The sequence below is a fragment of the Polypterus senegalus genome, chromosome 6 (assembly GCF_016835505.1).
Source record: "Polypterus senegalus isolate Bchr_013 chromosome 6, ASM1683550v1, whole genome shotgun sequence".
In the NCBI taxonomy this organism is placed as follows: Eukaryota; Metazoa; Chordata; class Cladistia; order Polypteriformes; family Polypteridae; genus Polypterus; species Polypterus senegalus.
In genome coordinates this window covers 35,824,123-35,840,885 of record NC_053159.1, presented here as the reverse complement: position 1 = coordinate 35,840,885, position 16,763 = coordinate 35,824,123, and the positions used below count along the sequence as shown (strand labels likewise).

The window sequence follows — 16,763 nt, the reverse complement described above, 5'->3', positions numbered from 1 at the left end:
GTAGACCATTCTTGTATAAAGGAAGATATGTCTCCAAAATCTCATTAGATCTATCTGAAAAGAAAATGTTTGGATTTTATGAGCTCAACCTGAATTTTTGTGCTGACATTTTTTTAATGTTAATGTTTAAAGATGAAGTGTGGTTATTAATGAGACAGGGAAGGTTTGAATCCTAGTCTAATCGGTGCGTGTGTGGAGTTTGCATATTATTTCCCTGCTTAAGTCTTATATGTTTGGTTAAACAAAATTTAACCTGTTTGAGTGACAAGAAAACTAGATTTTTTGTGTGTGTTATGGTATTCTCTGATCTGCAAAATATATCCAGGGCAGCACGGTGTACCAGCAGTTAGCTCCTGGTGCTGCTGGGATTGGTAGTGTCTCCTCACAACCCTGCATTGGATAAAGTGGGTTTCAGCATATTATATTATGCTATGTTGTAGAATAATTAATCTATGTGCAAAATTTCTTTAAAAATATAGATATTAAATGTTTAGCTTGGCAAAGTTATAAAAACATACAGTGCATCCGGAAGGTATTCACAGCGCATCACTTTTTCCACATTTTGAGATGTTACAGCCTTATTCCAAAATGGATTAAATTCATTTTTTTCCTCAGAATTCTACGCACAATGACCCCATAATGACAGCGTGAAAAAAATTTACTTAAAATTTTTGCAAATTTATTAAAAATAAAAAAACTCATCCTGCATCCTGTTTCCCCTGATCATTCTTGAGATGGTTCTGCAGCTTAATTGGAGTCCACCTGTGATAAATTGATTGGACATGATTTGGAAAGGCGCACACCTGTCTATATAAGGTCCCACAGTTGACAGTTCATGTCAGAGCACAAACCAAGCATGAAGTCAAAGGAATTGTCTGTAGACCTCCGAGACAGGATTGTCTCGAGGCACAAATCTGGGAAAGGTTACAGAAAAAGTTCTGCTGCTTTGAAGGTCCCAATGAGCACAGTGGCCTCCATCATCCGTAAGTGGAAGAAGTTCGAAACCACCAGGAGTCTTCCTAGAGCTGGCAGGCCATCTAAACTGAGCGATCGGGGGAGAAGGGCCTTAGTCAGGGAGGTGACCAAGACCCAGATGGTCACTCTGTCAGAGCTCCAAAAGTCCTCTGTGGAGAGAGGAGAACCTTCCAGAAGGACAACCATCTCTGTAGCAATCCACCAATCGCCTGTATGGTAGAGTGGCCAGACAGAAGCCACTTCTTAGTAAAAGGCACATGGCAGCCCGCCTGGAGTTTGCCAAAAGGCACCTGAAGGACTCTCAGACCATGAGAAACAAAATTCTCTGGTCTGATGAGACAAAGACTGAACTCTTTGGTGTGAATGCCAGGCGTCAAGTTTGGAGGAAACCAGGCACCACTCATCACCAGGCCAATACCATCCCTACAGTGAAGCATGGTGGTGGCAGTATCATGCTGTGGGGATTTTTTTCAGCGGCAGGAACTGGGAGACTAGTCAGGATAAAGGGAGAGGACTGCAGCAATGTACAGAGACATCCTGGATGAAAACCTGCTCCAGAGCGCTCTTGACCTCAGACTGGGGCGACGGTTCATCTTTCAGCAGGACAACGGCCCCAAGCACACAGCCAAGATATCAAAGGAGTGGCTTCAGGACAACTCTGTGAATGTCCTTGAGTGGCCCAGCCAGAGCCCAGACTTGAATCCGATTGAACATCTCTGGAGAGATCTTAAAATGGCTGTGCACCAATGCTTCCCATCCAACCTGATGGAGCTTGAGAGGTGCTGCAAAGAGGAATGGGCGAAATTGGTCAAGGATAGGTGTGCCAAGCTTGTGGTATCATATTCAAAAATACTTCAGGCTGTAATTGCTGCCAAAGGTGCATCGACAAAGTATTGAGCAAAGGCTGTGAATACTTATGTACATGTAATTTCTCAGTTTTTGTATTTTTAATAAATTTGCAAAAACCTCAAGTAAACTTTTTTCATGTTGTCATTATGGGGTGTTGTGTGTAGAATTCTGAGGAAAAAAATGAATTTAATCAATTTTGGAATAAGGCTGTAACATAACAAAATGTGGAAAAAGTGATGCGCTGTGAATACTTTCCAGTTGCACTGTATATTTTATATTTTAGTAGCTGTATATTGGACACTACCCAGTGAAAGGATATAGGACAAGGGAGGAAAAAACATGATCTTTACAAAAAAATGTAGAGTAATCAAGTCTTAGCAGAGACATGTTGATGTTCAAATAGTAATGTTAAAAAAATACAGCAACTGTTGCAACATTTTAAAATAAGATGGTACACCATGTAAAGCTTGAATATTACTTATGGACAGACAGGATATCCAGTTACCTGTACCTTAGGACAATGACTCTGGTTTTTTGAACAGGACACAAAAAGTGCCAGAGACCATGTTGTGACACTGTGCTGTTTAATGAGCTCCCTCTATTTGTTTATGTTTAGGAATGCTATAGAGGAAACATATCCTGTCTTTTGTTCCATTTTTTTTCTCTTAGTATTTACACTTTGGGCACTGGCAAAATTGGTGGTAGCATTTTCAGCAGAGCTGCAGTCCTTAAAGAATATGTTTCCAGTGAATTTAATGCAAAATACTGTGTTTATGCAGTGTCTGGAGACATTTATCTATTATGTGACTGAACAAAGAGTTGAATTATGCCCTTTAATTTTAACATACATTTCACACATTAGAACACTACATTTCTTCTGTGCATGACGTTTACATATAATAGATGACTCAAATCCTTCAAATATTAAAACATACAGCATTTGTGGTATGGAAAGCTAGTATCTCTAACCCTGCAAATAACTACAGTATGTTTAAACCAACATGTAATTATTATGTGCAATAAAAAATGTTAAAAATCGTTAAAGCTGATAGTGAGAAGACAACAAGCTTTCCACTTTTTGACCAGTGTAACATATCTGCAAATTATTTTTTCCTCACTACTCAGGATTTCTCTGTAACAAACATCTATGACTGTTTAAAAAAAAAAAAAAAGTTAGTGTCTTGAGTGACAGAAGTTGAAAGCACGAAACTGAATCAATGACAATAAAAATGAATGATCAATCATGTGAACTTCCTTAAAAGGACAAACCTAAATTTGAATAATCTCTTGAGACCAAGGAAATGCACATGCAAATGATAATATCAAGGTTTCAACAAAAATAATGTAAAACATTAACAAAAATTAAATATGAAGAATATGTAAATAAGAAAAAATTCCAAACAATCCAAAGAGGTTTTGCATAGATTTTGACAGTCTCAGATGTTGGAAATCGAATTTATTTAATATTTAATTAAAACGTGTGAGAATGTATAATTATACACAGTGTGTAATGACCTACTCCAATTGACAAATGACTGGTACATGGAATCTCATTAGCCTATAATTGTTATTTTTTGCTTTTGTTTATCAGATTGACATCATAAATCATAAAATTAAAAAAATAAAAGAGATAATAAATTTGAGACAAATGATCCTGGCAGTTGTGTCTGACATTTTGAGTGGTTTGCCTGACCGTGTTTTGGGAACAACTAAACCCCTAACTTTCAATTTTTTTTATCAGATTTTGAGCACTACTGACAGGCATTTTCAGATCTCTGGATAACTATTTAAATCCGTTTCCTTATTTATTCAATTCAACAAAATTATTTCACAGGTCCTTTGACAGTTCTTTTGCTTTCCCCATGGCTCTGCATCCAGCAAAGTCAGTGCAGCTCTGCATGAATTTAAATTGACTATTTATACACAGACACTGATTACCATCAAAGAGGTTACAGGTGTGGATACTCTCCCTTGATGTTCCTTAATTTGAATCTGTGCATATTAACTTATGTGTATGTTATCAGCCCCAACATTGAAAGGTATGTAAACTTTTGAACAGGCCCATTTGGGTGATTTCAATTATCATTATGATTTAAAAAGGACACACACAATTATGTGATAATAAATTGCTTCACCTGATCACACTCCCTAATTAAAAGGTAAGCTTTCTGAATAATTACATATTTTCCAAACAACAACCAATATTTCACAAATTCTACCAAAGTATGTAAACTTACGAGCACAACTGTGTGTGTATACATCTATATATCGTATCTCTATATCTATAGTGACGTGTCTTGCTACTGCATGGAGTTGGGGTGGAGTCTTGGTGGAGCGCACTTTGTGAGGGTTCAGGGCACCTCCCTAGAGAGAGCTGAGTGAAAATGGTTGGGGTTAATTAACAGTGCATCCAGGCAAAAGGGGGAGGGGTAGTCGGCAAGGAGAAGGATTGGAGCAGTAGGAAGACAGCATCAGGGTGTGAAGGAAGTGGACAGTTAAAAGTCAGGAAAGAGGCAGACTGGACGAAGACGACCAGTTTTTATTATTTTGGAGATGTCCCCGTGACCCAGACCCAGGCACCACTTATACTGCGACAGGTTGTAGGGGATCAAATACTTACTTCACTCAATGACATGCAAATCAATTTAGAACTTTTACAGTATGTAATGAGTTTTTTTCTGGATTTTTGGTTGATATCCTGTCTCTCTATTAAATTGAAACTACCCTAAAAATTAGAGACTGTTAATTTCTTTGTTACGTGGGCAAACTTAAAAATTCAGCAGGGGATCAAATAATTATTTCCCCATTTTGTGTATATTTACACAAAAGAAACGAGCGACAGAGAGAGAGCTAGAAATCAACAAAGGAAGAATATGTATCACATATCTTAAAGTAGTCTTTTATTCCTGAACTTTTGATATCATCACCACATAAAAATGGTTAGACATACAGGGATAAAGACAATATATAGTAAATGATGAAGGTGGGTAGATGGGTGTTAAAGGGGTGGATTAGTAAGGTGGGGTTTGGGGGTGTTGATCTTACTTCCACCATGCCCCAGTTAAATGTTATGTCAGGTTAAATTGGTATGTGTATATATCAGAGATTGTGGGTTGTTCCTTCTGATGGCATTGCAATATTCTTGTATAGGTGTTGCAAGTGTTTTAGATGCTTGCATGTGAGAGGGAATGAGTGAATCTGACTGCATGAAGTTCATGTGATCTCACCAAGCACAAGAATTTCTCAGCTGTCACTGAACTAACAACTGCAAAATGCAGATGCCATCCAACAATGGGTCAAAATACTATAAGTGGTATTACATGTGAGAGTGGTATACAGATTTTATAAAGCATAAAGTAAGCCAGGTCCACTGTGCTGAGAGATGTCAGTGTAGGGACAGGAAGAAGAGAGTAGCAAACACGCAGAATTTGCCCGGGAAATTTCATAAGAAAATGGCCCTCAGTTACAGTGCTGTCACTTTATCAGTTGTATGAGAGGTACTATATAACTAAGTCATTTTCTGTATGCAATATTTGTAAATTTTTAAAAAACGCTAGTATTATTAGCAGACAGTGTGGTGTAGTGGTTAAGGATTTGGACTTAGGACTTAAAACCCTGAGGCTGTGGGTTCAAATCTTATTACTGATACTGTGTGTCCATGGGCAGGTCACGTTACCTGCCTGTGATTGGAAAAAAAACAAAAGAAATGTAACAAATGGTATTACAAATGCTGTAAGTCACCTTGGATAAAGGTATCAGTCAAATAATAAATAATAACTATTATCAGATCACTGTCGTTGCTTACTCTTGAATATGCAATAAACAATTTTCTGTGAAAAAAAAAAAACATCCTTGCTATACATCAATTTCTGCTTTTCCTGCTTGACATGGCTTTTGTTGATGGCCATTGCAAAACAGTTTTACTGGATTGTGTATTCTTTTGAACTTAAACAGATAATCAGTATGAATAATATGAAATTTGAGTATAGATTATTAACATTATTAGACATTGATGATTTTCATGTTTACTTTGCACACTCAAGCATACTATTTCTTTACTTATTTTTCTTCAGTTGTATGTGGTGCCCCTTTTAAAGTCCACAGATGAGTATGAATATGCAAAGCAGTGCTTGAAGTAGATATAAATATGTGCCAGTACCCTATGTGTTAAACTGATGTATTAACGTGAAGAGTAAGGAGCGCAGAAGCAGTACCTTTGAGTATCGCCATACAAATTCTGTGGATTTCCCATTAGAAATTTAAGTATCAAAATCAAAGACCAGCACTGGAGTATCATGAGATTTAATCGCTAGGGGTGATGGGGATGGGCGATCCCCTCTGTAGATATCAGCACAGCATTTGGGGGCTGAAGGTAGACTGAGCAGAATGTAAAACAAAGATATGAGCTGGTATGCTACAAAACACTGCTGGTACATATCTAGGTCTGCTTCGTAATCAAAAACAAAAAACTGAGAAGTACCAGACCACATCAAGCATCAATGCAAAGAATTTAGAGAGTAGAGTGGAACATCTCCGTTTAAAATTAGCAGAATTTTAGAGGTCAGGGGTGAGGCCCTCTTTCCAAGTCCAATGACGAAAATGTATATTACAATGTAATAGCTTGCGGGGGAACCATTAAAATTAAACAGACTCTGTCAGTCCAGAGGCTTTTCTACTGTAGGATTTGCAGGTATCAGGGTCTTTCCCAACTCTGTAAATGTTACAAGTGGTCTTACATCTTGTGAGAGATGATACACAAGGACAGATGTCCCTGCAAGACTTGAGTGGGGTTTTGTTTCCTGGCCAGGATGCCAATAATGTGGAAGGAAAGGGGAGATCAATGTATACAGAATACTGTCTCCCCGCATATGCTAGGTGGCATTATTCCTGGGCCTCAGTACCCAATCGGACACCAGCAGGGAATGCTGACAATTGTAGTCTGAAAGTGTAGTTCTGCTGGGGTCCATTGGTGCCACTAAGGGGTGCTGCAGGGAGTTACACTCCCTATTCTTTGGGACTTCTGTATGACCCAGAAATGCATCAAACAGGAGAAGCTTTGGAACTGGAGGTATTCACGGGTCTTCAATAAAAGAGCACACTGCTTTGTTCAGGCGAGTCGGAGCTGGGAGCGGAGATAGGCAACACTTGCCTCAGAGGAGTAGCAGTGAGGGTAAGAGAGAAAGAAGAAGAATCATCTGGTATAATTGTTATAATGAGGTATTTTGTAATTAAAAAACCCTTTGTCTTGAACACAGGACTGTTTTGTGTTTTCATGATTGGGGTTTGAGGTTCTGTGGCACCACCTAACTTTTACAATATATATAAAATTGAAGAGTGGGGCATTGGGGACAGAAAGGGTGTAGGTCCCTTTGGGCTTTTACATACATCCATATAATGATTTAACATTGATCAGGGCTATATATACATGATTTACCAAAACATCAGGGGCTACTACTATTGCCATGAATATAACTAAGAAAAAGATGAAGGGCTGGGTGCAACAGATCAGAGGCTTATGCCTCTGAAGCCTCTACTCTCCTCTTGATGCCACTGCATCGCTCCTGGCTGGTTTTAGATTGGAGGACACCATTTCCATCTCTTGTCTCTCACTCCCTTATTATTTTAAGTGAAGCAACAACTACTCATAGCCACAGCACCTGGTACCGGTCCAGGACACCACCTATTCTTCAGTCCTCCACCTACTCTGTTGATTAGTACGGTTGTTTGGACTGTCAATCCCTTCAGTGTCCTTCAGTTGCATAAAGCACATTCTCATGTAGCACAGAGCATAATACTAATAAATATCGACAAATAAAAAAAACATGGTCAGCTAATTTTCTTTTTTTAATAGCATTACCAAAATTCAATCAAATCCATAACAGCATTTTTGAGATTTTGGGGTATTTACTTTTTCTGTTGTTGGGGTTTACCCCTTAATATGGATATACTGTAATGTCCTTTCTTTGAGAATGCCTACTGCCGTAGATTCACCATCCCTTCCTATTTCATTTTTTTAACTAAATGGGAAATAGTGCTTTGTGGGTGAGTGAGTCCGTAGGCTTTAAACTATACTGTATATACTTTGAGTGATCAAGAGAGAGAGAGACAGTAAAGTGAAGAGGCCATTGTACTGATCCTTAATGGACACCATTTGTAACTTCTACCAAAAATTAGGAGTAAACAACTTTAATGCTTTAACAATAAAAAAAATGATTGTTTTCTTGAGGCTTTGACATATATGTATTTCATTCAGACTAATAATTTTCAGAATAAACCTAAAACATCCAGTTTGTTTCAAATGAAAAAAGAAGGTATAGGTGGCTTTCCAGTTTTCTTGAATGAGTAGTGCTGTGGGTGTCAATTAGCATACTAGATTACATTCAAATTATGGTTACTAATTTAAAAGAAAGGGTCAAAGATTAAATGATTTTGTGGATTACCTGATAGATGATTCTTTCTAGCTGGTTGGTCTATGATTTGACGTAAATGCCAGTCTTCCCACAGCCCTTTTGCTTTTACTGAGCTCTTATCATCGAGATTCAAGTTTACATCTCCGAGAATAAGGCCTAAAGGAGCAAACATAAAATTTAGACTTCATAACATAACTAATTTTGAAACAGAAATGATGATGCATATGACCATTTGGATAAAAACAGAAAAGGCTTACCTGTAACAGTACTGGATGCTGGCCGAGCATGAAGAGCGATATCAGGCTGGGATGGTGTGTGTGAATGAAGACCAGGAATCTGCTGCAGTTTGGGGATGGACATCACAGGTTGCCCACTTTCTGAAGGGGTAGGTGGCACCAGCAAAGGCTGTTGAGATGGGACCGATGTAGGGGGGAGGTGAGGGGGACGAATCTTTTCTGCCATTAGCTGCTCTTTTATTTTGTTGATCAGCACTAGGTTATCCAGCTGAAAGTAAAACAGTGTGTGCTTTATCATTTCAAGAACATTTTCCCCTTAATACAGACTCTTTGTTTAAGGCCTCATTCAAAATAAGTACCAATATGTGCACTCACACCTATCAATATAATGTAATAACATTCTCAGATCTGCTTAATTCAAATCAAAATCACAGGGGGGCAGAACCTAACTCAGTTATAGTGGTTGCAAGGCAGAAACTAATCCATGACAGGGAGTCAGTTCATTGAGGAGCCACCCTTGCACACATCTACAGTTACATTTGGTTGTGGGAGGAAACCTAGAATACCCAAAAGAAAACCCATACACAGAGAGGTAGATTGTGAAAGCTACTCATTGATGATAACCTGAAACATGATTTGAACCCAGGACAATGAAACCATGAGACAGCAGCACTGGTCACTGAGCCACCATGCTGCCCAACAGACAATACGTTTTCTCTAATGTTTCTAGGAATAACATTACAATTATAAAGGCCACTAAAAAGCTTAGTGAGAGTCACATTTTCACTGTTGAACTTAATAAAAGCTGTTTCAGTATAGAGTACTCTGGAAATCTTTGTACTACATAGCATGACTTGCTTCCACCCTTAGTAGAATTTTTACCCAGTCTTTCAGAAGCTAGTACCTTGAACAATTTATGAATAATAGTAGTTAGGCATACAAACATTTAGCAGTACCCAGCTCCAAAGTAATGTGCATCTTTTCATTATATCAACTGTTTCTTATGGGCTCTTAAAAACATGACATCTCTGTTTCTGGAAGCTTTTACCACTGTCCATTTTCCACAGCAATGATAGAGTATGACATTCTCTCCCCTCATGCAGCCATGCTCTGTGAAACTTGAACATTTCTCAGTAGGATTTCTGCTAATCATTTTCAATAGACTTCTTGTACAAATATTCAAAATTCAACAAGTTAAGAACATGACAGGGTTCTCACAAGGTCAAAATGTAATGAACATATCAGCCATTTACTGGTTGACTACACAAACTTTGTCTGAAATACTATTATGTTCAAAACCTGTGCTACTGACTTTCAGTACTCTGATTGCCTGTCATCACTTCTTGCAAAGTAATTGGAGATCCTGTGATGCCAGCCTTCTGACTATTCAGCTTTCACTGGGGGCTCATTTAAGTCGGAGGCTACTACTCTCTAGATCTCTAACCCTAATAATGTCTGTGAGGTTCTGCCAACAGTCATATTTAAATCACACTCTCTCTCTTCCAGTTTAATAGGCTATACTTGTAACGTTATTCTCAAAGGGAAATCTGCAGTACTGATCAGTTTAAGTATATTTTCTGCTCAAATAGTCATGCTGCTCCCCTGTACTACTAGCTCATTTTAACTTATATTGATTTAAAAAGCTTATAATTTAGTATTTATTAAATGGTCTTATACAGTAATTTTTCATTTTATTTTGAACTTTTCTTTGGTTTACCTTGTAAAGAAATCTGTGATGGATGTGTTCCAAAAACAGCACTATATAAAGATGGACCAAGGGAGAGATATTCAGATTTTACTAACAGTATCCTAAGCTACGTATTACCCAATATACATGTACATGTGTTCACTTTCTTTGTGCTGCTAGTGTCCTAAATGTTAAAAAAGGCTTTGCTTGAAATAGGCTTTTAAACTGCAATATATGTCCGTTGCTTGTTTCAGGTGCAATATCCATTGTATATTTCATTGCCTGCTCCTGTATGTTGTTGCCTACAAGCAGAATTCTGAAAAGCCTAAAAATCACCAAAGCTCACTGTGCACATTAGTACCTAACCTCAAATTATGTGTGCTCCTACCACTTGCATTTTGACTGGGATAGCCTTTAGCCCAATAGATCATAAATGACCCAGTTCTAACTGTATTCACAGAGAAAAGCCTCTGAAATGCAAAAACATCATAGGAAAAGTAAACATTGGAGTAACAATTGTATTTTCAAAATAAAATATATCCTACATGGGTTATAAAGAATCTTTAGATACATGCCTATTTCATGGCAAAATATTACGTCCATTAACAGGCAGAGCTAAAATCCTGCACATCAACATTCAAACCAGGTATGTCAGCTTTATAAAAGAGTGCGCTACAGAGAATCATTTTTGTTCTTTATTACTAGAGTCATATCTAAGTCCAATGTGTAGCTTATTAACTGCTGTAAATTTTAAAATACTGTATGTAACAATAACAAAACAAATATTTATGAGGTTTCTAGGTTCTGACTAGATGCAGCTCTGATCAATACGACCTCATGTTAGGTCAGTGATTTTGTGAAAAGTGAAGATTTCTCATTCATATGCAGCTGCCCTCATCTGAGGTTATCAAATAGCTTTAAGGCAAAGAAAACTGGCTACACCACTTCACACAAACATTTATTAAAGTCAACTAAAAGATGCAAAATTAATTTATTAAGACTGGACCAATGAAAGTACACACCTGTACAAGTTAATGTCTGAATTTCGTGGCAAATACAGTGATTTAAAGATAAAGGCAAAATGACTGGGTTTTAAATCACAGGCTTTAAGTTCTGCTTCTTACTTCACTTTATGTTGATGAACAAGTCAACCTGCTTGTTTATCAGGTATAAGGAAATTAAAAATGTGTTCTAAATCTTGATCTCACCAAGAATGTTGCCCTTAGGAAATAGTAATAATAATATTACTGTACTTTTATAGGAAAAATCAGCACCTCAATATGGAATGTCTGCTGACTATTCCCACTCTTTCCAGACATGCCAAGGCCTGGACAAAGGTTTCTCTGCACTTGCTCCAAAGCTATGGAATGATCTCCCTTTACCTATTTGAACTGCACCTAATTTTCTTTTGAAAACACACCTTTTGATTAAAAATTTTGGAATTGTTTAGTTTTTCCCCTACAGGAGACGACAAGTTTAGGATACTATTTTCTGTTTTAGTCTAGTTGCAGGTATAATACAGTATGTAGTAGTTCTACTCCCTTGTGCTCGCTTTTTATTTTGTTCTCAGTTTCTTTTGATGCTTGCATCTTCATTCTTTTATGCATTATAACATAATAATAAACAAAAATTTGTGATGTAAAAGAGAGCTGAGGACCAAAAATCTTATGTATGTATAATAACCACTCCAAGCAGCATCTGAGAAACCATGTAATTTTGAAATGTTTAACTGTGAAATTTTAAAACAGACATAAGTATGCTTAAAAAACAATCCTAAATCAAAGCCAGGAAATAAAATAACATTCTAATGTAAATGCACCACTTCCACAATTGCATGCACTCTCATAGAAATTACAATAACTTTGCCTGATTCTGTCCCACTGCAAAACAATCTACATGTTATTCAGAAAAGTACATATTTCTCTCCAAATCATCATGAGACTGAACTGTAAAAAAAAAAGGCATATTTAAATACAATGCATTAAAAAGAAGTTAAGAGAACAAAAGTGTACTATATATACTATGTATAAGAATCCAAGAAACCACATTAATACCAGCAAATTACTTACATGGAAGTGCTCATTGCAAGACATAGCTTTGGCTCAAAAGGAACAGATGTATTATTTTGCGACAATTACTCTTGAGGCAGTGACAGCACTTAAAATAGCATTAAATCATAGGAGCATTCTACTTTCTGCTTACAAACCACATCCATTATATTACAATCCTCCATCTGGCACTATGCTCCAATATTCTAATAGTATCTAAAATTAATGACAGAGGCATGTAAAATGATATGCCACACAGTGTCATTTCTTACTAGCTTCATCAGATTAGACCCTATGATGCCTAACTTGTAAGGGAACAATACCAGGGAAATCGGTAAAACATGGATACATATAAACATGTTTTAGAGATCCTAAGCATGTCTTTTGCTACTTCAGAATGTCTTACTTAAAAGCTCAGGTGTTTAAGTCCTGGATAACTACACAATTATATAAAAGTACTAAAAATGTAAGGGAAGTTTATTCCAACATCTTTTGTCTGTATTTATGCAGTATATCTATCATAATACTTTTGTCTAAAGTCATGATGTAAGGTTATAGTACTAGTACTAGTAGTAGAAGTATTGTCTTGCGTATAGAGTACAGTGAAACTCCAATGGCCAAGTCTTATCAAGAAGAAGGTACTGTAAATGTTTGTTATTTATTCCCCAACAGTAAGACATCTGCTTTATTATTTATAGGAAGTACACCGAGAATAAAAGGTGAAAAATGAAGAAATTAAATGAAAAAACTCCAACATTTTGCTTTGACCAAAACAATTATTGATTGTTGCAATGTATATCTTCCAGAGGTTGTTGGCTACAATCCTGGAAAAAGAAACGGAGGTTAACAGGTACAGGATCACTAACATCATCATTATTATTATTATTCTTACCTGGCTGGGCATTGTGGGAGGTGGTGGCCAGAAATAGGGATTATTAAACCGTGGCTCTGCCATCCTGAAACAAAATTAACAAAAATTACTGTACAATTATAAACTGTAAACCCTGAGAAAGGGCAGTAGTACATTAGAAAGCTGAATTTTTTTATTCGACAGGACCTGTGAATTTTATGTTAATATAGGAAAATACAAACAGTATTTCCACCTCTCACTTTTACCAAAAATGAAAAGAAGAGAATAAGCCAATGTTTGTGATTTTTGAAACGCATGGCTATTGTGATAGATGGAATTTTGGCTAAAATCAGAGATCCAAACAAAGCACTTTGTCAGTGCTGAATCTCTCATTAGTGCATACCGCAGTAAAGTCTTAGTGGACTCATCATTATCCACATACTAGACCATGTAAAGAAGAGGTTGAAAAGAAAAAATATGATACTGGATTATATAGTGCCTTTTGTGGAATACAAACCATTCTGTATAATGCATTTCAGAGGCACATTTAATATACTGTTTGCAATTTTGGTTTCTAAATAAAAGGGGAACATAACAGCATTAAAGAAATTCTAAATAAAAGCTAGTAATTTGAGGAGTGTGAAAAATGGGTTACAAGAAGAGAAAATATAATGATAAAAGCTTTAAGTTAGAAGTTATAAAAGGAATATATTAAGATGGTGCCAGCTCTTACTTTAAAATGCATTTTTATAGCTCATGATGATAGACTGAAGCTGGTTAATGGAATATTTCACTAAACATTGGAATATTTCTCCACTCACTGGGATGTAGCTAGACTAAACAGACTAAGCAGTAGCTGAGGTGACAGATATTAAGCTTTCAAATTTAAATGTTGATCTCCTATCATCACTAGGTCAAACTACTGCAATATGTGATTTTTCAGGTATATTTTGGGCATCACCATTCCATCTAAATTAATGTGAATTTATGAATTTACCTTTATACAGAGAAAAGCCAAGCAAAATGACACCTTTTATTGGCTAACTAAAAAGATTACAATATGCAAGCTTTCGAGGCAACTCGGGCCCCTTCTTCAGGGAAGAATACAGTAATTGTACAAAAATTTACTTTCTATCATCTTTTGCCTTAATTCTGCTTTTTTCGGTGTTAATGGCATTTCATGTCATAGATCATCACAGCAGTTGCACCCATGCAACTGCTCTTACTGGGTGTATCTGCTAATACACATGCCAGTATGTGACATTATTGCTGCAATTTAGTCAAAAGATCAGCTTCACTTATAGCCTCAAGTAAACTTTACTGCTAAAAGGAAAGACTTATAGAAGGAGAATATAATTTTTTCTTATATATATTTATATATATATATATATATATATATATATATATATATATATATATATATATATATATATATATATATATATAATGTCACCTTAGGTGGTAGTTTGCCCTTGATTAATTGTACGTAGATTGTACTAATACCTACATATTCTTTGATCACACTGCTTAGTGGAAGTGCTAATGCCCACTACCTACTCTCATACAGTAAATAGGCAAACGTTTAACTAATATAGATATGTCCTGAAATATAGTAAAGTACATAAAGATCTTTCGAGTGTCAATAACAACACCAACAACATTTATTTATATAGCACATTTTCATACAAACAGTAGCTCAAAGTGCTTTACATAATAAAGAATGGAAAAATAAAAGACACAATTAGAAAAAAAAAATAAATCAACATTAATTAACATCGAATAAGAGTAAGGTCCAATGGCCAGGGAGGACAGAAAAAACAAAAAATAAAACTCCAGACGGCTGGAGAAAAAAATAAAATCTGTAGGGATTCCAGACCATGAGACCGCCCAGTCCCCTCTGGTTGTCGGCAACTTGTGAGAACACTCATGATTAGCACCAGTTTAATGACCATTTTCCATGTTTACTCAGGTTAGCTGATTGCCACTGCTCCCACCAAATCCTTTTATTCCATTCCCTACAGTCCTGGGCATCCTTGGTTGTGAGGTCAATGTACAATGGATGAAGCAAAACTCACTGTTGATGTAAATTAATTTAATGATTAATTCTTAGATTTGTTACCTATAATAATTAATGAATATGATGATATTTTAATAGTTGTCAATTTTAATTTTAATTGGATAAACCAGGCAACCCAAAAACAAGATTAATTTTGGAATTTCTGAATTCTTCTAATCTTAATTAATATGTCTCTCAGAGAACAAACAAAGCTGGCAATATCTTATGATTTAGTAATATCAAAGGGAATTAATATTAATAAGCAACAAATTGAGGATATGGCTATCACCGATCATTACAGTATTTTAACACATGTTTCTGTTCATAAGTTTAATGAAGAACACACTTATAAAAGGCACCGCCAATAAATTCTTTGATATTTTAAAATGTCTGTCAGAGGCCACCGCTCACTTTCAAACGGATAGCAATGGTCAGTATGGTATGGCAATATGGTATGTCATTGTCAATAATTTGATGCTAAACTGAAGGCAGCGGCAGATATTATAACTCCTAAATCAAAAAGCCAAACAATGTTAAAATGCTCTGGAAAAAATCATGCAGTATGTATACAGAAAGGAGAATGACACAATGCTGAATGGAAGTGGAAAAAGACTAAATTAATAGTTCATTACGAACTTTTGGAGGCAAATATAACTAAATAAAATGCAGTAGTGTGACTTGAAGGAGACTTATTGTATTCCAATCATAAATGACAGCACAGGCTATTAAACAGCACTCTTTCCAACCATCAATCAGCTATTAAATCCAGCACCATCCATGAAGACTCTGTAGAAAAGTGCTAGGAGTTTGCTGCATTTTGGTAACAAGTTTGAGCTTAGCAGAATGATAACATTGATCTATCTCCAATTAGCTCTTGTAATTTAAACTATTTCTTGAAATACATTTTTGCCACATTAATTGATAATGTATAGATATTGTAAACTGTTCACTAGTTTCAATATCCCAAATCTGTTTAAAAAAGCAGCAGTTAAGCTTCTGCTCAAAAAAACATAATATGATTCCTTCTGTCAAAGATAATTTTAGTCCCACCTCTAGTCTTCCTTTCTTAAGTAAAATATTGTAAAAGTTTGTTTTTTTTGTAGTTAGAAGACTACTTAAACTTCTTATACTATATACATTTCAGCCAGCCTTTAGATCTAACTATAGCATAGAAATTGTCTTAGTAAAAAGAGCTAATGATTTATGGCTAAACACTGATACAAATAATGTATGAATTTTCATTCTCCTGGACTGAGCGAAACATTTGTCACACTAGATCATTAGATTCTCATTAATAGACTTAGAAAATGGGTTAGTCTAGCTAATATACTGTACTTTTAAAATTGGTTTCAGTCTTATCTAACAGGGCGAAGTTTCTTTATAAACCTTGATGACTGTGCATAGGAAACTCATAACAATATATATAGCATTCCACAAAGATCAGTTCTCGGGCCATTACTCTTCTCTCTTTACTTTCTCCTTTTAATCCAGATCATCTCAAAATAAAAGGTAAATTACCACGGCTCTGCAGATGACATACAGCTTTATTTATCCATAGGCCCAGATGATCCAACGGCTCTAGACTGTATTACAGATTTCCTAAACAGCAGTATGCAGTGCCTAAGATGAAATTTAAAAAAACTCTGAATAAG

General features: G+C 36.1%; 1 protein-coding gene across 5 annotated transcripts in view; it reads right to left on the bottom strand.

Moving 5' to 3' along the window:
* Positions 1 to 16,763, bottom strand: part of LOC120530960 (zinc finger protein 362-like) — a 115,369-nt gene that overhangs the window by 42,771 nt on the left and 55,835 nt on the right. For all 5 annotated transcript variants that reach the window (XM_039755812.1, XM_039755813.1, XM_039755809.1 and 2 more), the window contains exons 2-4: positions 13,098 to 13,161; positions 8,492 to 8,738; positions 8,265 to 8,390 (exon numbers count right to left, since the gene is read on the bottom strand). In XM_039755812.1, coding sequence (XP_039611746.1) covers positions 8,265 to 8,390; positions 8,492 to 8,738; positions 13,098 to 13,160 — 436 coding nt within the window. In that variant the 5' untranslated portion in view covers position 13,161. The remainder of the gene's footprint in view (positions 1 to 8,264; positions 8,391 to 8,491; positions 8,739 to 13,097; positions 13,162 to 16,763) is intronic.